Source organism: Rattus rattus, chromosome 10 (genome assembly GCF_011064425.1).
Source record: "Rattus rattus isolate New Zealand chromosome 10, Rrattus_CSIRO_v1, whole genome shotgun sequence".
NCBI classification, from domain to species: Eukaryota; Metazoa; Chordata; class Mammalia; order Rodentia; family Muridae; genus Rattus; species Rattus rattus.
In genome coordinates, this window is record NC_046163.1 from 77,600,334 (window position 1) to 77,623,891 (window position 23,558).

Here is a 23,558-nt window from a genome sequence, read left to right on the forward strand (position 1 = left end):
TTAATTTAATTTAATTTCTTTTTTCTCATATATTGGATTTTTTCTTTCATCTTTTTGATTGGATATTTTACTTGTTTACGTTTCAAACATTGCCCCTTTCCTGGTTTCCCATCCAGAATCCCCCTATCCTATCTTCCCCCTGAGTCTATGAGGGTGCTCCCCATGTAACCATCCACTTCTGTCTCCCCACTCTGTCATTCCCTAATACTAGGGCATGGAGCCTTCTCCTTCCATTGATGTCTCACAAGGCCATCCTCTGTAACATACACAACTGGAGCCATGGGTCCCTCCATGTTTTCTTTCTGGATGGTGGTTCAGTACATGGAAGCTCTGGACAATGTACTTGTTTGATATTGTTATTTTTCCTATGGGTTACAAAACCCTTGAGCTCCTTCAGTCCTTTTTCAAACTCCTCCACTGGGGACCACATGCTCAGTCTAATGGGTGGCAGTGAGCATCTGTTTCTTTATGTGTCAGGCTCTGGTAAAGCCTCTCAGGAGAAAGCTCTACCAGAGTCCTTTCAGCAAGCAATTCTTGGCATCTTCAGTAGTGTATGGGTTTGCTGTCTCTATATGGGATTGTTTGCAAGGTGGGACAGTCTCTGGATGTCCTTTCCATCAGTCTGTGCTCAACACTTTGTGCTCAAAATTGACCTCAATAGATACAAAAAGATTGAAATAATCTAATGCATTTTATCAGATCACCATAGACTAAGGCTCCTCTTCAACAATAAGAAAAACAAAAGTAAGCCCACATACACATGGAAGCTAAACAACACTCTACTCAATGATAACTTGGCTGAGGAAGAAATAAAGAAAAAATAAATAAAGACTCTTTAGAATTTAATGAACATGAAGGAAAAACATAACCAAACTTATGGGACACAATGTATGAGTGCCAAGAGGAAAACTCATAGTTCTGAGTGCCTCCAAAAAGAAACTGGAGAGAACATCCACTAACAGCTTGACAGCACATCTGAAAGCACTAACAAAGAGAAACAAATACACCCAAGAGTACAGGGTAGGAAATCATCAAATTCAGGGCTGAAATCAGCCAAGGAGAAACAAAAAGAATTATATAAAGAATCAACAAACCAGGAGCTAGTTCTTTGAGAAAATCAAAAAGATAGATAAACCCTTAACCACCCTAACTAGAGGACAGAGACAATAGTATCCAAATTAACAAAATCAGAAATGAAAAGAGAGATAGCAATAGAAACTGAAGAAATTAAAAAAAATCATCAGATCCTACTACAAAAGTCTGTAATTAATAAAACTGGAAAATCTGGAGAAAATGAACACTTTTCTAGACAAATATCAGGTACCAAAGTTAAATCAGGATCAGATAAACCATCTAAACAATTCCATAACTCCTAAAGAAATAGAAGCAGTTATTAAAAGTCTCCCAAGCAGAAAAAGCCCAGGACCAGATGGGTTTAGTGCAGAAATCTATCAGAATGTCATAGAAGAACTAATACCAATATTGTACAAACTATTCCACAAAATAGAAACAGGAGTACTGCCCTGAAGCCGCAATTATGCTCCTAAGTAAACCACACAAAGATCCAACAAAGAAAGAGAACTTCAGACCAACCTCACTTATGAAAATCAATGCAAAAATTCTTGCAAACTCAATCTAAGAATGCATCAAAGTGATCATCTATCATGATCAAATAGGCTTCATCCCAGGGATGTTGGAATAGTTCAGTATAGGAAGTGAATTTCAACTGTAAAAACTAAGCAAAGTGGTACAAGTCAGGTAAGGAGATCTCATTCCCAATGTGAACCGCACAAATCTATGGTCTTCCTATGCAAACCTACATCCAGAGAACATAAGACAATTGAGTTAGGAAAACAATGAATCTACTCAAAGTTTTGACAGGGACTGTAGAAGGAAACTGCTTCATAACTAAAAGAGTCACTCTGCCAGAGGACCAGAGTGATGTCTCTAAGCACCCAGGTGGAGTGGCTTTAAAAAGACTTTGATTTCAGTGAGATGGGGGTGGGAGGTACAAAATATCTAACTTCCAAGGGCACTGTGTGTGTGTGTGTGTGTGTGTGTGTGTGTGTGTGTGTGTGTTACACAAAATAATTCATTGGAATGGCATAACAAAAGTCATATGATTGTTAAAGTCCATTAGGGTATCCCAAATGTCAGAATAGATAAACCTCTTCACAGGAATTCAAGTATTTGAAAAAAAAATTACTAGGCAATGAAAAGAAAGGAGGGCAGTTCCTAAAGATAGATATTCTTAGAAGGGCTTACAGTGGCAAATGTATTCAGCTTAATCAACAGGGGACAGAGAAATAAACAAGCAAACACTTACACTGACCCTTGTAAGGCATTTTGTGGGAGCTGAGATTCAAAGAAAGGAATGCAGAGAGGAAGCACTGATTTCTTTAGACTGGTAAGCCATTCTCAATTTAATAGGAGTTCTGGAATTGATTTCACAGTGATTATCTTGATTCATCAAAACAAAAAGGTCCAATTTTCTGTTCTGAATGCTGTGTTTATGAAGGCAAGGAGGCATGTAATCCATCAGAGAAAGATTCCCATTTCAAATAGTTAAATTCTCTTTGAAAACATTGTTAGTCTTTAAAGGGGATAAATGACAGTTATGTAGAAAATTCATTGAAGTGGAACAATACCTTCCACTGTACATTCTAGATTAGTAAAAAAGTGCAGTGTATTGAGTTATGTGTCTATCTTTCATGCTTTACTGACAGTGCGGTCTACAGCCTCTCAAAACCTACAAATGCTAAGCCCTAGAACACTGAATGATGCGATAGAATGTGATTGATACTCTATTAGATACTTGATACTTTTGTACCTGTATAAATTAATATTTACAGATATAAAGAGCTTTATATGGGCTTAGTGTCCCAAATGGTCAATCTCAGCCCTTGGGTGTAATAAGTGTTTAGACCTCTGTGAGTACAAGGATAGCCTGTTCTATGGTACTCATGTCACCCAGGCCAGCCAGAGTGACATAGAGAAAGATCTACCCAAATGTTACTTTTCCCCTCTGTTTCCTGGTCCTCTAAGGTATGAGCAGATAATTGTTTTATTCTGTTGTTGCCTCAGACCATACTGATTTTGCTGCCTGTCCTGATAGGCTTCAAACTATGATTGAAAGGAAATTCCACTTCTAGATGGTTTGTTAGATTGTACATCACAAAAGCAAGAAATTTAAGTAACACATATTTAATAATCAGTCATTCAATCACTACAAATATCAGTTTCAGAAAAATCTAAAATGATTTAATATATTTTTATTTTTTCATAAATGAAACTTTAGGTAGAGTACTCATAGGTAGAGTACTTTCCAAACATACACCAAAGTCCTGACTTTCATGGTCAGGATTACAGAAAAAAAGCAAACATGTGGAGCACATTTTAATTTGCAGAACTCCAGAGGTAGAGGCAAGGTAGTCAGGAGTTCAAAGCCAATCTCAGCTACATAGGATGTTCAAAGCACACTGAGTAATTCATTAAAAGTAAATATTTATATTATTTGGAATTATTATGTAGGGTGTCATTTCCCTAATTTCTTTCTCGGCTTGTTTCTCTTTTGTGTAGAGGAAGGCTACTAATTTATTTGAGTTAATTTTATACCCAGCCACTTTGCTGAAGGTGTTTATCTTGTTTAGTAGTTCTCTGGTGGAACTTTGGGGATCACTTAAATATACTATCATATCATCTGCAAATAGTGATATTTTGACTTTTTCCTTTCCAACCTGTATCCCTTTAATCTCCTTTTGTTCTCTGATTGCTCTGGCTAGAACTTTGAGAACTATATTGAATAAGTAGGGAAAGAGTGGGCAGCCTTGTCTAGTCCCTGATTTAGTAGGATTGCTTCAAGTTTCTTTCAATTTAAATTAATATTAGCTACTTATTTCCTGCATATGACTTTTACTATGTTTAGGTATGGGCCTTGAATTCCTGTTCTTTCCAGGATTTTTATCATGAAGGGGTGTTGAATTTTGTCAAATGCTTTCTCAGGATTTAATGAAATGATCATGTGGTTTTCAATGCAATCCCCATCAAAATACCAATCCAATTCTTCAGAGAATTAGAGAGAAAAATTTGAAAATACATCTGGAATAACAAAAAACCCAGGATAGCTAAAACTATCCTCAACAATATAAAGACTTCCAGGGGAATCACTATCCCTGAACTCAAGCAGTATTACAGAGCAATCGTGATAAAAACTGTATGGTATTGCTACAGAGATAGGCAGATAGACAAGTGGAATAGAATTGAAGACCCAGAAATGAACCCACACAACTATTGTCACTTGATTTTGGACAAAGGAGCCAAAACCATCCAATGGAAAAAAAATAGCATTTTCAGCAAATGGTGCTGGTTCAACTGGTGGTCAGCATTTAGAAGAATGCAGATTGATCTATCCTTATCATCCTGTACAAGCTTAAGTCCAAGTGGATCAAGGACCTCCATATCAAACAAGATACACTCAAACTAATAGAAGAAAAAGTGGGGAAGAGTCTCGAACACATGGGCACTGAAGAAAATGTCCTGAACAAAACACCAGTGGCTTATGCTCTAAGATCAAGAATTGAAAAATGGGATCTCATAAAAGTACAAAGCTTCTGTAAGGCAAACGACATCATGGAGCATCCATCCTCCTTACATGTTGGAGCATTTGTCAGGTATATGCCCAAGAGTGCTATAGCTGGGTCTTCAGGTAGAACAATTTCCAGTTTTCTCAGGAACTGCTAGATTGATTTCCAATCAATCTTGGAATTTATTGAAATTGCAGTCCCACCAGCAATGGAGGAATGTTCACATCTTCTCTTGCATCTGCTGTCACAAGAGTTTTTGATTTTAACAATTCTGATTGGTGTGAGGTGGAATCTCAGATTCATTTTGATTTACATTTCTCTGATGACTAAGGATGTTGAACATTTCAAATGCTTCTCACCCATTTGGGATTCCTTAGTTGAGAATTCTTTGATTAGCTCTGAACCCCATTTTAAATAGGGTTATTTAGTCCTCTGGAGTCAAACTTTCTGAGTTCTTTGTATAGTTTGGATATTAGCCCTCTACCAGATGTAGGAGTGGTAAAGATCTCTTTCCAGTTGCTATGATAAAACACCATTACTGAAAGAAACTTGAGAAGAAAAGCTTACAATTTGCAACTGACACTCTGTTATTTAGAGAAGTCAGGGCAGGAATCTGGGATCCAGAACTGAAGCAGAAGAACATAAGGAACACTGCTTTTGATCTTGTTCCTTAATGGAAATATATATATATATATATATATATATATATTAAACATACTTCAAGACTACCTGCCCAGTAGTAATATTACATATAATTGACTGGGCCTCCCACAACAGTCATTTGTAGACATATCTTTTAAAATGAGGTCCCCACTTCTAAACTGATTCTAGCTACTGCCAGAAAAAAGTAAAGCCAGAGCATTGGGTCATAGGTTTCAATACTCCATGAAGAAAGAAAGGACCTTACCTAGTGTGTTAAGAAGGCGGGATCTCCTACAGTGGTATTTCAACTCCTGTTCACAGTATTCAGAGCCATCAATCAGAGCTTCCAGCTGCTCCATACTGCCACCGTAGTTTAAGGTCATGGAATAGGGCTTCTCAGGGCTGGAACCCTGTACACGAGTCAGCTCTGTGTTGTTGTGCTGAACCGTCATCCAGATCTTGTCCTCTGCACAGAAAACAATGGAAAGCAGGTTGGAGAGGTGGTTCAGCAGTTAAGAGTCTACATCTCTTCCAGAGGTCTAAATCACATGGCACAATAATACCTATAGTTCCAGGTCCAGGGCAATCCATTAACCTCTCTGGCCTCTAAGGCAACTGAACACACAAGTGTACAGACCAACATACAGATACACAGTTATAAAAACGAATACATCGTAAAGTTGAAGATATTCTGTGGAGTATCTTGGACACTTCTTATAACTTGAGGGAAAACATTTACTGCAACTTGATATGCAGTTTAATTCTGAACATCCTCACAAATAAAGCAGGGGAGGAAACAGGAAGACTTGAAAAGCATTTGCCACCTGCGAATCTTGCCCACATCATTACATTATTCTTCATAGAGTCCAAGAGCAGAAAAGGAACTGAGCAGAGAAATCATGTGGTTTCTTCCCTCTTCCACCCTCTTAGTTTTATAAATGGGGAAACAAAGGCCCATAAAGAAAAGCAATAAGCCACAGCATTTCTATTACAGAGCACTGGAAAACATGCTGAAGGCCACTGTTATTATTAACTGTAAGTAGCAAGATTAGGTTCATCAACATGATTTAGCTCCAAATAAAAGGAAAGAGCGGATGACTTGGATGTTCGGTATTAATTCTTTTCATAAATTCCTTTTGAAACCTGGAAAAAATTATTACCTCTCCTTACACTTCTGTCTCAGTATATTAGAGAAGGAAGAAGTGATTTGGTTTGGTTTTATTTATTTCCTTAAGATTTTCCGACTTAGGAGTAGTTCTAATATCACCCAATTAAATTATGCTCAATGACTGTGAATCATCCTGGGAATAGTTTACCAACCAATTAATTAATACCCACCATGTTCCCAGCAAAACATGTGCTTTGCTATTTTAAAATATTACCATACTTCAGTGAAGAAACTAATTCTATTAAGTGTTAAGTCCTAAAATAAAAGGATAGAAATTCATACTACAAAGGTTGTTAAAAAATATTCACCTGAGACTCCAAAAATTTTAATATCTGTCTTAGTTATGCCTTATTTTGCTTTGAGAAAAGTCCATAACCAAACAGCAAGATGGAGGGAAAGGGTTGATTTTGCTTACAGGTCTATACCACTGTTCATAATCAAGGGAAGTCAGGACAGGAATTCAAACAAGGCTGGAACTTGTAGGCAGATGTTAATAAAAAGGCCATGGAGAATTTTTGAATAGTGGCTTAACCCCCATGACTTCCTCAATCTGCTTTCTTATGGAAACCACCACCAGACTAAGGATGCCCCACTCATCATGGACTTCCCCATAGCAATTACTAATTAAGAAAACATTCTACAGACTTGCCAAGAATGCAATAATATAAAGGCATTTTCTCAATTATATTGAGCATCCCTCCCCTCTGAGGACACTAGCTTGTATCAAGTTTGTATGAAATTAGTCAGTACAATGTCAACATGGACAAATGTAATAAAATTTTAAAAAGAGTTATCTTTCAGTAAATGAGATGAGGAATAAAAATGGACAGCTTTGAAATGATTGTGATATTCATGGGAATATTTTATTTCTAAAGTATTATTGCTGGAGCGATGTTATTGCCCCAGTGTTAGAAGATATTTCCAACATTACATATTAATTTTACAGGTATCACAGGTCCAATCACAAACCAAAGAGTAATAACCAAGGGAAAAGGTTATTCTATTCATCATATATCCAGCATTTTCTTTCATCTACTAAATTTCTGTGACCTATTATCTATATATCTATGTACTTATCTATCATCTATGTATCTATCTATCTATCTATCTGTCTATCTATCTATCTATCAAACACATACCTGTCATTTAATCATCTATTAGAAGTTAACTTATATTCATTTTCCATGTATCTAACCTGGTTCTAAAGGTAGTTCATGCATCATTACTCAATCAGTGTTTTGATATTTCTTCTTATATAGATGTAGATTTCTCAAATTTGTATATTTCTTCATGTGATTTCATTTTATCACTTTAATGCTATCATATTCTATCTTTGGTGAGATGGAATAGGAAGCTGTATCACAGGCTGTTATGTTCATTTTAAGTATGCACATGTTCCCCATTCTGTCTTTAGATCTTGAACAGGAAGTACTTTCTAATAATTCAGTTTAGTATTCAGTGCTTTTTGGTGCCATGTTCAGCAATGCACAATGTTCAGAAGATATAAAAGAACAATACAGTGCTCCAAATTGCTCCTCTGAGCTCAGTCAATAGGCTTCAAAGCCTAGCTATCAGCATGGATTTAGGAAAAAGCAGAGAGATAAGGACTTAAAGCCCATGCTCACATCTGGTTTTCCTTGTGGGATATTCAAATTAGTGAAATTCATTTTATATAGTTCTGTATCGATACAAACAAGGTGAACTTGATGCCTAGTTGGTTCATCTGTGCAGTACCTCATAAATCAAAATGGATCTGTGAATCTGTACATTCAAGATGGTTGATTTTATCAATGTAGTAGTGAACATTTCTCTGTATGTTTTAGTATCAGAGTGTGTGAGAGCTAATTGTCATTGTCAACATAACAGAAACAATAATCATATCAAAGATAGATTTTTGGGCATGCCTGTACTATAGTATCTAGATTTATTAGGTTTATTTTGGAGAGAAATTCCATTGTAAAAGAAGCAGCACAATTCCATAGGATAGAATCCTTGACAGAACAAAAACAAAGCAGCGATCTAAGCAATAACATACATTCCTCTCTGCCTGCTTCCTTACTACCAATGCAATGGGACCAGGTTCCTCAGTCTCTCAGTGCCATGCTTTCCCAATGATGGACTATACCTTTCATCTCTCAGCCAAATAAATGTTTCATTCCTAAAGTTGTTTTGGTTAGATATCACAATCAGAAGTAAGAAAATGAATAAAACAGCACAGCTCCTTAGCACTTTTTTGTATCAGGGTCCTGACAAAATCATTACTGCAAAGTCCCATGTCATCAGTGAAATTCATATCTTTCAGATTATGCCTACAATACTATCATAATTTTTAATGATATATCATAAAGGGCACATAACAGGCTGCATAATATTCAAATGAGTAACTAATATACTTATATATTACATTTACATCACACACGTGTACAATTGGCACCAATAGGCTGCATGCATTCTGTGGATGTTGGGAATAAGATCGAGATCGTTGCCACATCAGATGTCAAAAGGTTGAGAACTCCTGCATTAGAACTTTGTACAACATTTGAAAGTGAACCTGAATGCTATTCCTTAGAGTAGGGGGTTGGAATCTTCTTCATTGGACAAGCTTACCAAGGTTCTTATAGCTTCATTGTTGCTAGCAGGACAGATTATTCACACCATCCCCACTCTTCATTCCTAGTGCCCACCCCACTGTAATACCCTCATGCCTCTTTCTGTTGCTTTCTCCTGTGTATCTACAAATTCTTCAACCGAGTTTTTGATGACAGACTCAGAGACCTGAAACATTTTGGTGATTTTACTTGTTTTACCAAGTTGAGTTTCTTCCATCACTTTGACTGTCTACCCTCACTCAATCCCATGATTAGAGATACAGCTTCTTCATTATTACTGTTCTAGTAGGAGTCTTTATTGACTTACCCAAGACCACATGGCTTTGCTTATCAGAGTGTGGAATGGGTATGCATGGTAGTAGATGCTTTAGTTCCAGAACTGGGGTAGGTGGAGGGCAAGGATAGGTAGATCCCTAGAGATCACTGGCCTGAACTGTCAATATAGCAAATGTAGTCAGTTCCAAGTTGGTGAGTAACATCAAAAAAAAAAATGGATTGAAGAATGGCACCCAAATTTGTCTTCTAGCTTCCACATGTATACACACAGATTGAATACACACATGTACCCACATACCAACAAACAGCCATCCATACATAAAAAAAATAAAGCAATAGTCATACAATTAAATCATTAATATATTCACTTGCATATGATATCATTCAGTCCAGTGACTTGGAATAAGAAAGAGGAATTTCTGTGTCTAGATCTACACCAGTGATCCCTCTATGTGTTATAAGGTTCTAAAGCATTATTCACAGATGTCACCATATAATATTATGTGAACTGGAAAAACATTCAGCTGTTTTCTGACAGGGTTCCAAGATATTCTAGCATATTCGAAATATTATGTCTTGTATTCAAGGATATGTTGAGTTATTACATGTCCAGTTACAAACACATGACAGAATATATTCTTCAGCTTTTCTAAAAGTTTGATAGCATTTGAGAAGATTGTTAATGGTAGTTTGGGCCTCATAGTCTTCATATTACTTGGTAGAACACCTTGGGTAGATTAAAAGATATGGCATTGGTGGAGGTATGTCACATGGGTAGGCTATGAAGCTTATAGTGTCTCCCACCATCCTGAGTGAGCTTCCTGACTTATGATGGCAGTTTTGAGATATGAAATCTTAGATGTCCCTATTGCTATGACTGCTATGTCTTTAATCCTCAAAACCTATAAACTCAATTAATTGCTTTATTTCGTAAGTTGCCTTGGTCATGTTGGTTAGCACAGCAACAGAAAAGTAATTGATGCTAAAATAAATTGGGAACAGGAAATAGAATATTGTTTTGAAATGCCTTGCTGTGCTTTTTTGGAGGAATATGAAGACATGAAATTTTGAACTAGAAAATAATTGAATGGTGAATGGAACATCCTAGTGGGAGTTTGGAAGATTGTACGTGCTAAGTCCCATGTAGAGTATGGAGGCTCATCTCAATAAGTTTCAGAGGGATACACATTATTCTTGTGATATTTTGGCAAAGGGAACATTCATGGGAGTAACAAAGTTATAGTTATGAAGTAACAATGCAAATAATTTTATGATTAAGATTACCACAACACTCAGGGTTGCAGCATAGGAATGATAAGAACCGCTGGTCTAAGGAGTTTTCTGTTCTTAAAAGGCAACAATAAAGAAAGGCATGTCAAATGTTATTCAATGAGATCAGGCTCTATCACAAGTAGCAAGGGTAACTTAGTACTATCATCTGTGTATTTCTTATTTTAGTGTTATGAAGGATACAGAAGCAAAGGTATTGTGAATACTTCTTTCTTTACTAAAGAGAACTATTGAGATGAAAGTGTTATATAGAAGTTCATTCATAAAATAGCTGAGAGGGAAGATGCCACAGAGGCCATTCTTAAAGCCACAAAATAAGGACTAGATTAAGATGAGTATTTCAAAATATTAGAGGTGCTAGAACAATGGAATATTTTCCCAAGAGAGCTGAACATAGGCAGTAGAATCTGATGAAAACAGAGCTTCATGTTGCCATAGCAAAGCTAAAATTGTAATCAAACTTGTGACTGTAGGATTTGGAGTTTGTCCTGTTAGGTTTCTGCCATGGTCTAGTTCAATATTCATTATTTTCCCACCCCTTCCTTTTAAAATCATAATATATACTCTGTGCCATTGTATGTATTATATTTTTATTTTTAGTTTTTACTTTACAGGGAGTGGGTATTAATTAAGAAATTGCCTTCAGACTCAGAAGAGATTGTAGAAGTTTGAATATGCTTGGCCCATAGGAAGTGGTATTAGTTGGAGTAGTGATCTTATTGGCATAAGTGTGGCCTTATTGGAGGAATTGTATAACTGTGGAGATAGGCTCTGAAGCTCAGCCCAGTGCAGAACAGTCAGACTTTCTTGGTTGCAGTCAGATCAAGATATAGGAATCTCAACTGCTTCTCCAGCACCATGTCTATGTAGATGCTGTCATACTTCCTGTTATGATGATAATGGATTAAGATACTGAAACTATAAGCTAATTCCAATAAAACACTGTCCCTTAAAGAAGTATTTTTGGTAATGGTATCTTGTCAAAGCAATGGAAACCCAATGGCAGAAGTTGTTACCAGTTGGTATTGCTATAATAAGTCTGACCATGTGTTTGTTTAGAGGAATGTGAATTTGTTGACTTTGGATTAGGGAAGCAGTGGAGTGCTTTAAATGGGGCTTAATGGACCATCCTGGTAGGAATGTGGAAAACATTCGTCCTGAGGATGATTTGAATCATGCAGAACTGGCTATAATTGCTCCAGAGGAGAGGAACTTTAGCATTAGTATGTTGCCTGGAGATGGTAGTTATGATGTGCTGGGTAAGCATGTAGCTGGTTTTGATTGAGGATAAGGCTAAGTTGAAGAGGATCAGATGTGTTGGATTATCAAATAAAGCCTCAGAAATGTTCAATATAGACTTTGTCCTCTGGCTTACTCTTGTGAAGGAGGTTTTCTTCGAGCATAGCAAGCTTATCAAGTAAAAAAATAGAAAATGTGTGCTTCAAGTATTAAAAGGTCATCAGGCTCACAATTCTGTGTGCCCAGATCCCATGGGAGAAAGAGATGGATTCTCAGAAGTGTGAACAATTCTGAGAGTTCAGGGGACACCACCACTTATGCTCAAATTCCTGGCCCAAGAGGAGCCTGCCTAGAGCTTCTGGGACACAGGAAACTAGGAGAAGTCAGGGACAGGATCCTTCTGGTTTCCACCTGCCCCATAGCTGATCTGGCTCCACAGCTCTATGTAAACAGATCCCATGGGGAAAGAACAGACTCTCAGAAGTGTGGAAAACACTGATAGCACAGGGGAGACCACTACTTCTACTCCCATTCCTGGCCCAAGACGAACCCACCTGGAGACCTCAGGAAACAGGAATGCAGGAAAGTCTGGGAGAAAATAATTCCAGTTTACACCTGTACATGGAGATGACCCTGTGACACAGTTCTCTGTACCCAGATCTCACTGGGAGAAAGTCAGTCTCTAGGAGTGCTGACACACAAGTTTACAGGAGAATCAAGACACTCAGAGACAGCAAGACCAGGTAACTCCAGAGGTAACCAGATGGGCAGAGGAAAGCACAGGAGCCTAAGCAACAGAAACCAAGACTGTTTGGTATCATCAGAGCCCAGATCTGCCAGCAAAGAAATACTGGATTTCAAATCACACCTGAAAAGCAAGATTTGGACTTAAAAACAAATCTCATTTACGATTACAGAGGACTTTAAGAAGGACATCAATAACTCCCTTAAAATTACAGGACAACACAAGTACATAAGTAGAAGCTCTTAAATAGGAATCACAGAATTCCCTTAAAGTAGTACAGAAAGACAGACCTAATAGGTGAAGGAATTGAACAAAACAATCCAGGATCTAAAAATGCAAATTGAAACAATAAGGAAATCACAAAGCGAGACAACCCTGAAGGGAAAAAAAACTCTGAAAGCAATCAGCAGTCATAGACACAAGCATCAACAACAGAATACAACAGATAGAAGAAAGAATCTTAGGGGCCAAAGATACCACAGAAAACATTAATACAACTGTCAAAGAAAATGTAAAATGCAAAACACTTTTAATCCAAAATATCCAGGAAACTGGAGAGAGCATAAACTAACAGCATGACAGCACACACAAAAGCTAGAACAAAAAGAAGCAAATATACCCAAGAGGAGTAGGCAGCTAGAGATAATCAAACTCACGACTGAAATCAACCAAGTAAGAATGACTAATATTTCTACTTGTTTGTTATAACACCAAAACCTGCCTTAATGAGATGAAGGGATGTCTTAGTGGGTCAGTTCCTAGCTACTCAAGTATGAGAATTTGAGTTTGGGGAACCGCAACTGTGTGAAAGAACTAGATGCTGTAGTATGTGCTTCTATTTCCATCACAGTGGAAGAGAAAACAGCTGATTCCCAGGGGTCTCCTACTAGCTAAGCTAGCCAAATCCATGAACTCCAGGCTTTTGAGTGACTTTGTGACATAAAACTTGAGAAATAACATTTGATATTATCCTCTGACTTACACACATTCTTGCACACATGAACACATGTACAAACACACACACACACACACACACACAAAACATCAAAAGGAAATAAGATATTGCAGAAAGAGCATGTTAATTAGTCATCACAGGATGGTCTATAGTATTCTCACTCTGTTCTTCTCTGTTGTAAAACTGTTTCTTTTAACTGTTCCAGTTGGTTCCACACAACCTGTTTCTAGATATTCTACTTGGTTTCTTTGGCTATCATTTCAGAAGCTGTAAATTGTTTATATACAGAACTGTAATTTAATATTCCTTCAGATTTTTCTCCAATTAAATCTGATTGGTATTATTATTAAGGAAAGAAAGATAAGAAATAACTCTGAGTATAAAAGTTATATTCTGCAAACATATTTGTCTCCTTGCTGAGAAGAAGAAAAAAAACACTGTATTTTTCTGTAACAATGCTTGAAAGGAATAGAAATCTACAGGTTTTCAATATCCTGCTTAACTGAACTGAAATCACTGTAGTGGGGTACGTATATTCTTTCAATCAGTTTGACAATTTACTTATACTTTAATTACAATGAAATATATCTATATTAAGTTCTCAGTGGTCACTTTTGCTGCAGTTATACATGTTGACAAATTGAATTTTCAATGCTAAGGGCAAAGAAACTTTACATAGCCTCAGAAGTACTATTTCTACCACATATTCACCATCTACTTATGTCAGTACTCTGGTGTCTGCCATCCTTCTGAGTTGATGTTCATTTAATTTGTTATGTTTATGCTTTGTTTCTCAATTTAACCCAAAAATCGCTGATCTAGATTCCAGCACTTGCTCTACTACCCACCAGATTCTGGATGAAGTAGATCAGCTCCCCAAGTTCCAGTCTACTAGTCTTTTAAATGGGCAGTCTAGTGACCAATGCTTCGAGTACACACATATTGGCCTAACGTATAGAGTCAGTCAGACTAGGAATTTACCCTAACAGTTGCCACGTTGTTTGACTCCTTTTCAACAATTAAGCTAGGAAGCCACTCTGTTAATACTATTCCAGGGGCATCTGAAGAGGTTACAGGAAAAAAAGTAGAACCCAACAGCCCAAGAGACTATAGAATCTAAATATTCTGAGAGACAATGTATATGCCTTTCTTTTCCACCTTCATGTATGTATGCATGTATCTATGTATTATGTATTTGCAAATATGGTCAGAGGTTAAGGTGCCCATATATGCTCATACATGTGGAGGTGTGAAGTTGATGTTGGGTATCATCTTTGATCACTCTTTCTCAATAAAAGCCAGTTTTCTCCATATAACTATTTTTGGTCATCAGTTCCCTTCTTGCTGCTTTTCCAATCTAGTGGTACAGGTGGGCCACCATGACCACTGGCATTTATATGAGTTCTAGAGATACATACTCAGTCCCTAATGTTTTCATGGTATAAATTTCAATCATGGAGCTGTTTCCTCAGTAAGTCAGAATAGGTTATTCATTTCGATTAATATTGTCACATAAATGTAAAAATATAAAAATAAAACCTAATGTTTATTTCACACATAAATATATTTTCATTAATCAAATCAGTGAAAATTTTGAATAAATCAGAGGACAAATGTTTGAAATCCATAGAAACAACCAAAATCAAAGGTATAACCTACTAGTTGCTCTGGGACACAATTAAGTCTTTCAGTTCTTAGAGCAAATTGTATAGTGATAAGTACTCATATTATAAAGTGAGATCTGAAGTAAACAACCTAATAATTCCTCTTAAATCTTTAGAAAAACAAGAAGTCAATCTCAATCCCAGGAAGAAATAATAAGGGTTAGGATAGAAAGTAATGAAATAAGACTACAAGAAAAATGCATAATATTAATAAATTAGAGTTGAGTCTGAAAAATTAATGCTTGAAAAACTCACCAAAACACAGAGAGAAGACCCAAAATACCAAATACCAAAAGCAAATATGAATAGAGAAACATTAGAACAGATTCCAGTTAAATCCAGATCATTTTATGGTTACAAACAAGTCCAGGAACCTATGCTATAGAACCTACCTTCCCTTCAACATTTTAAATGGGATGGATGACAACTGGATGTGAAGCAATTTCTACCTCCTTTAAAAGCTTCTGCCAAAAGCTGTTTTCTCTCCCAAGAATGCAAGTGTACCTGCTCAGAGAAAAATGCATCCCTGTCTATTGAACCTACCGCAGGCAACTGTTTTTAGATCAGAGCTTCCAGGTTTGTGGTAGGATGCGTGAACAGTTCCAGGCCACTGCCCTCCTTGCATTAGCTGTGATGTACATCATATCACATCAATCATCACTCTATCTTCTGTCTATGATGGCCACATTTACAACTTCCAGGCACCCTACTTAACTGTGATTTATCCTCTCAGTTCACTGTTGCCTTTATAGTTTATGTGGCTTTTTGAGGAACAATTTTTCTTTTTCTCTTGCTTTAATGTGGAAGGCATGATCAAGGACATCTGGGTAATCTATTTTTATGTTCCAACAAATTAGATGATCATATTCCACATATACTGAATAGATTTTTGTATCTCTGTTTTAAAAGAAATATAATGTTTCTAGGATTGACAGGTATCATTTTAGAGGGTCACCAAGTAACCTTCTGAATTCTGTAGGCCCTGAGTGCATGGGTGCTGAGGGTTAGTTGAGATATGCTTACTTAACATCAAAGAAGAACTGTGTTTTATACACAATCCTACATAAACTGGATATGGTGGTAAATCCCAGTGTTCTTTTTACTTTAAATGGGGAATCAGAAGGATTGGGAGTTTACAATTATACACTGCTACAGAGTGAGCCCAAAGCCAGTGCGGATACATGAGACCCTATCTAGAAAAGTGACTCATTCAAACAATTTTTTATTTACTTTCTCATTGATGTATATATTTGATACACTAAACATGTAGGACTCAGGTCTAGTACTAGTTAATTTCCCCATTGATATTCAATGTTTTATCTATGTAGCATGCAAAGAGAGAGGAAAACTTTAAAGTCAAATAAGAAATTATTTTCTGAAAAGAGAAGAGTGATGCTGTTCTTCTGAATGGTCTTTATAGTATGGTCTTACAAGTGTTTATTTTCTTTTTCTCTTGAGACCCTTATCAGGGTCTTGTCTAAGCAGGATGAGGTGATGGCTCAGTAGAGATAAGCTCTTGCTATCAGCTTCAGATATTATTGAGAACATAAACAAGGAGGTTTGAAACCACCTGAAGTTCAATTTCAGGGGATCTATTATCTTCTTCTGGTCTTCAATGTTAACAGGTATGTCTGGGGTACATGTACATAGAAACAAACAAACTTTCCTACTGACAAAATAAAAAAATAAATCAGATAAACCATAGTAATGTATTCCTTTAATCCCAGCACTTAGGAGTCAGAGTCAGGCAAATATCTGTGAGTTCAAGCCCAGACAGGTCTACATAATGAATTCTCAGACAACCAGAGCCACAAAGAAAATCTGTCTCAAAAGCCTAGATAGATAGATAGATAGATAGATAGATAGATAGATAGATAGATAGATAGATAGTGCATACACATTTGTGTTTGGAGACATGTATAGGTACCCACAATGCATTTATAACATCAAAGTGATTGAACATAGGCCATCAAATTTAGCAAGTGCTTTTACTCACTAAGCTAACTGGTTGTTCATTAAACTGCTTGTATAGCCAAGAGTCACCACGAATTGCTGAGCTTCCTGAGTCTATCTCTTTAGTGCTAGTCCCAGATTTATCTTTTCACTGTTTGATTTGTGTAATCCAAGGCATGGTACACAGGGTTTCCTGAAAATTAGGTAAGTACTCCATCAACTGAACCATATTTGTAGTCCTTGTCGTAGAAGTTTCTGTGAGGTCATAGAAGCTTTTAGTTACTACGACTTTTAGATATTACTTAGGTTCAGTCTGGAGAAGAACCTGGTAACTTGCTCAAAGTTACCTTCAATTCCAACATGTGTCACTTTCACTGTTGAGTGCTGATCACATCAAGCCTTCATATTTCCCAACCTTTTCTTTCTACAAATAAAAATATAAAATGATCCCTCCTTCACACTTTACCATGTAGATTAAAGATTATAACATCTCTGAATTTATAACCCAAGGCCTTAGAATAGTGTTTCAGAAACCTATGTTTAGATATGGAAAGATGTCAATATCACACCAGGATGACTTCTGAGACAGAACCAAAGGCAAAGGACACTATTTACACTTGCTTTTCTAAGACCCAAAAAGAGGATTCTTGTCCCCATTTCTCCTTCTCTCTCTGTATCTGTCTGTAAGCCTATCTGTCTCTGTCTCTTATTATTTGCATTTCTCTCTGTATTGCATGTATGTAAATATAAGTGTACATATGTGTGTAAGTGAACATTTTTTTAATAGCTTGTATCATCATTCTTCTCCTCTGGGAGGTATTTCACTGGACCTGGAATTTACCAATTAAGTTATTCTACCTAACACGTTTTTCTACTGATCCTGTATATCTGTCTCCTATATACTGGAATTACAAATGGACCATCAAATCTGCTGGGCTATTCATATAAATTCTGCAAATCTAAACATTCCTCCTCACACCTGCATGCCAAGCTGCTCTTGACTAAACTATCTCACATCCTGAACACAGCTGTTTCTAACTGTAAGTCTGTCTGTCTATGCTCTGGTTCTGGAGAAACTTAGAAAGAGGAAAGTTCAGAGTTAGTAGAATTAATTCACATTTCAACCGACACTCCTATCCCCAAACCTGTCACAACATAAATGACGTTGTCTCTGTTACATGACACAGTATGTGTCATGATAAAATATCCTGACAAAAGTAAATTAAGGGAAGAAGAGTTTATGTTGGATCACATTTCAAGGCCCTAATACAGAACTGTAGAAAGCCACGGGAGTAAGAGTGTAACATATCTGATCACATTGCATAGACAATCAGGAAACAGAGCATGATCAGTACTTTTGCTTAGCTCATTTTGTCCTTTTTACATAGCCCAGTATCTAAGTTTGAAGTAGCCCATAGTAGATGTAGATGATCTTTCTTACCTCAATAACCTAATCAAGAAAATCTCCCATAGCCATACCTAACTAACCTAAACTAACCAATTAATCACTGGCGCACCTGGAAGCTTGACTCGTAGATGATTCTAGATCTTGTCAAGGTGACAACTAACAGTAACCATCCCCCTTATCAGCACCAAAGTAGAAATACACTGACTCCCAAGCTAACAGATCAACATTCATTTCTGAAATTTGCTGATTTCAGTAATAGATCTCTAAATCAGTTAGAATGTGACATTTGGTCTTTGAAGAATGTTTGCTTATATTCTTGACAGTTACCTATTACAAATAAAGTTACATTAGCAATTCCATGGGGGAGAGAGCTGAACTACCAGAAGTGTGGAAAATCCTGAGACCTTAGGAGAAACCACTACTTATGCCCACTTCTGCTCACATTCCTGGCTCAAGAGGAAACTGCTTAGTGCCCCTAGATACAGGAATATAGGAGAAGACAGCAGAACGAATCTCCTGGTTTCTGCTGTGCCCAGAATTGAACTGTACCAGTCCCACATCTCCCTGCTCCCAAATCCCATGAAAGAAGTAGCTGGACCCTCAGAAATGCAGACATTCTTGAGAACTCAGAGGAAAAACCATTTTCGGCCCACATTCACGACCCAACAGGAAATCACCTAGTGATATCTGTGCTCTCTGGACGCAGAAACCTAGGAGCAGTCAAGGCCAGGACCATTTCGTTTATGTCTGCTCCAAGAGTTGAGAGTCAGTCACCAGGAGCACCTCCACATCTGAGAGCAGAGGTAAGATGAACTCTTCTGCACAAAGTAACTCAACTGGAGGCTTCAGATAAAACAAACCCAAGATCAGGTCTCTGTTCTCAGAGCTGACAAAAAGCCGTAAGGTCTACAGGAGTATTGACACATACAGGAGTGTCAAGCCACTATCAGAGAAAGCAAGACAAGCTAACTCCAGAGAAAACCTGATAACAAGAGGCAAGCACAGGAAACTAAGCAACAGAAACAAAGAGTACTTGGCATAATCACAGTCAGTTCTCCCACTAAAGCAAATACTGGATATCCAAACACACGGGAAAAAAAAGATTTAGATTCAAAATCACATTTTATGGTTGACTTTAAGAAGGACATAAATAAGTCCTTTAGAGAAATACAGGACAACACAAGTAAGCAAACAGAAGCCATTAAAGAGGAAACACAAAAACCCCTTAATGAATTACAGGAAAAAAAACAAGCAAATGGGAAAATATTGAAGAAAATCATCCAGGATTTAAAAATGGAAATAGAAACAATAAAGACAGCAAAAAGGGAGAAAACACTGTAGATAGAAAACCTAGGAAAGAGATCAGGAGTCATAGATACAAACATCACCAACAGAATACAAGAGATAGAAGAGAGAATCTCAGGGGCAGAAGATACCATAGACAACATCAACACCACCATTGAAGATAATATAAAATGCAAAAAAGCTCTTAGCTGAAAACATACAGGAAATCCAGGACACAATAAGACCATCAAACCTAAGAATAATAGGTATAGGAGAGAGTGAACACTCCCAAATTAAAGAACCAGTTAATATCTTCAACAAAATTATAGAAGAAAACTCCCTAACCTAAAGAAAGAGATGTCCATAAACATATGAGAAGCCTACAGAACTCCAAATAGATTGGATGAGAAAAGAAATCCCACTTGTCACATGACAGTCAAAACACCAAATGCACAAAACAAACAAACAAATAAAAAAAGAATATTAAAAGCAGTAAGGGAAAAAGGTCAAATAACACATAAGGCAGACCTATCAGAACTACTCCAGACTTCTCACCAGAGACTATGAAAGCCAAAAGATCCTGGGCAGATGTCATACATAAGCTAATGAACACAAAAGCCAGTCTAGACTACTTATATCAGGCAAAACTCTCAATTAACACAGATGGAGAAGCCAAAATATTGCACGACAAAATCAAATTTACACAATATCTTTCTACAAATCTAGGCTGACAAAGGATAATAGATGGAAAACTCCAACACAAGAAGAGAAACTACACCTTAGAAAAAACAAGAAAGTAATTTCCTTGCAACAAAACCAAAAAAAGAAACACACACAAATATAATTGCATGTTTAACAACAAAAATAACAAGAAGCAAAAATCACTATTCCTTAATATCTCTTGACATCATTGGACTCAATTCTCCAGTAAAAAAGACACAGACTAACAGACTGGATATCTAAAGAGGAAACAGCATTTTGCCTCATATACGAAAGAAACCTTAGAGATAAAGACAGATACTACCTCAGAGTGCACAGCTGGAAAACAACTTTCCAAGCATATGGTCCAAAGAAATAAGCTCGGGTAGCCATTCTAGTATCTGTTCAAATTGACTTTCAACAAAAAGTTATCAAAAAGTTGGATAGATCATGGACACAGAAATTAAACAGAGACATAGAGAAATTAACAGGAGTTATGAACCAAATGGTCTTAACAGATATTTAAAGAACATTTGATCCTAAAACAAAAAGAATATAACTTCTTTTCAACCTCATGGTACCATCTCCAAAATTGACCATATAATCAGTCACAAAAAAGACATCAAAAGATACAAGAAGATAAAATTATTCACATGCAGGCTATCAGATCACCACAGACTAAGGTTGCTCTTAAATAACTACAAAAATGACAGAAAGTCCATATATACATGGAAGTTGAATAATGATAACTTGTCTCAATGATAACTTTTTAAGAGTAGAAATAGAGACAGAAATTAAAGACTATTGAGAATTTAATTGAAATGAAGGCATGTGGGACAAAATGAAAGCAGTGCTAAGAGAAAAACAGCACTGAGTTCCTCCAAAAAACAAGCAAACAAAAGAAAAAAAACAAAAAAAAAAAAAAGACAAAACACACACACAAAAACAAAAAACAAAACAAAACAAAACAAAAAACAAAACAAACAAACAAAGAAAAGAAAAAAAACACCGAAAAGTTTTAGAACAAAGAAGGAAATACACCCAAGAGGAGTAGAAGGCAGGGAATAATCACACTCAGAGCTGAAATTGATCAAGCAGAAACAAAAAGGAATATACATAGTATCAACAAAACCAGGAGCTAGATCTTTGAGAAAATTAACAAGATAGATAAACCCTTAGCAAGACTAACCAGAAGGCACAGAGTGTGTATCCAAATAAACAAAATCAGATATGAAAAGGGAAACAGGATAACAGAATCTGAGGAAATTTTTAAAAAATCATCAAATCTTACTACAAAAGCCTATATCAATAAAACTGAACAATCTGGAGGAAATGGACAATTTTCTAGACAAATACCAGATACCAAAGTTAAATAAGGATCAGATAAGCCATCTACTCAACCCCGTAACTCCTAAAGAAATAGAGGCAGTCATTCAAAGTCTCCCAATCAAAAAGAGCCAAGGACCAGATGGGTTTAGTGCAGAATTTTATCAGAACTTTATAAGAAACCTCATACTAATACTGTACAAACTAGTCCACAAAATAGAAACAAACGGAGCCCTACCCAATTTCTTCTATGAAGGAACAATTACGCCTCTACCTAAACCAAACAAAGACCCAATGAAGATAATTTCAGACCAATTCCCCTTAAGAACATTGATGCAAAAATACTCAATAAAATTCTTGCAAATCAAATCCAAGAACACATCAAAACTGTCATCCATCATGATCAAGTAGGCTTCATTTCAAGGATGCACGGATCTTTCAATATATGGAAATCCATCAATGTAATCCACTATATAAACAAACTCAAAGAAAAAAACAACATGAACATTTCATTAGATGCTGAGAAAGCATTTGAGAAAATTCAACATCACTTCATAATAAAAGGTCTGGAAAGGTCAGGAATTCAAGATCCATAACTATACATGGTAACAGCAATATCCTGCAAACCAGTAGCTAACATTAAACTAAATGGAGAGAAACTTGAAGCAATCCCACCAAAATCAAGGACTAGAAAAGTCTGCCTACTCTCTCCTTACTTATTCAATATAGTACTCAAAATCCTAGCCAGAGCAATCAGACAATGAAAGAAGGTCAAAGGGATACAAATTGGAAAGGAAGAAGTCAAAATATCACTATCTGCAGATGATATGATAATATACATAAGTGACCCCAAAAGTGCCACCACAGAACTACTAAGCCTGATAAACAACTTCAGCAAAATGGCTGTGTATAAAATTAACTCAAACAAATCTGTAGTCTTCCTCTATTTAAAGGCTAAACAGGCTGAGAAAGAAATTAGGAAAATGACACCCTTTACAATAGTCCCAGATAATATAAAATACCTTGATGTGACTCTAACCAAGCAAGTGAAAGATCTGTATGGCAAGAACTTCAAGTCTCTGAAAAAATAATTCAAGAATATCTTAGAATGGAAAGACTTCCTATGCTCATGGATTGTCAAGATTAATATAGTAAAAATGGCCATTTTCCCAAAAGCAATCTACATATTGAATGAATTCCCCATCAAAATTCCAACTCAATTCTTCATAGAATTAGAAACAGCAATTTGCAATTCATTTGCAATAACCAAAACCCAGGACAGTGAAAACTATCCTTAACAATAAAAGGACTTCTGGGGGAATCACCATACCTGACCTCAAGCAGTATTACAGAACAATAGGGACAAAAATTGTATGGTATTGTTACAGAGACAAGCAGGAAGTTCAAAGAAATAGAATTCAAGATCCAGAAATGAATCTACACAAGTATAGTCACTTGATTTCTGACAAAGGAGCTAAAAATATCCAATGGCGGAAAATAGCATTTTCAACAAATGGTGATTATTCAACTGGGCGTCAGCATGTAGATGAATGCAAATAGATCCATTCTTATCATGCTGTACAAAGCTTAAGTCCATGTGGATCAAGGACCTCCACATTAAACCAGATACACTCAAACTAATAGAAGACGAAGTGTGGAAGAGTTATGATTACATGGGCACTAGGAGTAAATTTTCTGAACAAATCACCAATGGTTT

The 23,558-nt window shown here is 36.6% G+C and overlaps 1 protein-coding gene across 1 annotated transcript in view; it reads right to left on the reverse strand.

Annotated features, from left to right (window-relative positions):
- Positions 1-23,558, reverse strand: part of LOC116911635 (contactin-associated protein like 5-1) — a 910,869-nt gene that overhangs the window by 264,768 nt on the left and 622,543 nt on the right. The window contains exon 13 of the mRNA XM_032915594.1: positions 5,491-5,691. Within this exon, the coding sequence (XP_032771485.1) occupies positions 5,491-5,691 (201 nt within the window). The remainder of the gene's footprint in view (positions 1-5,490; positions 5,692-23,558) is intronic.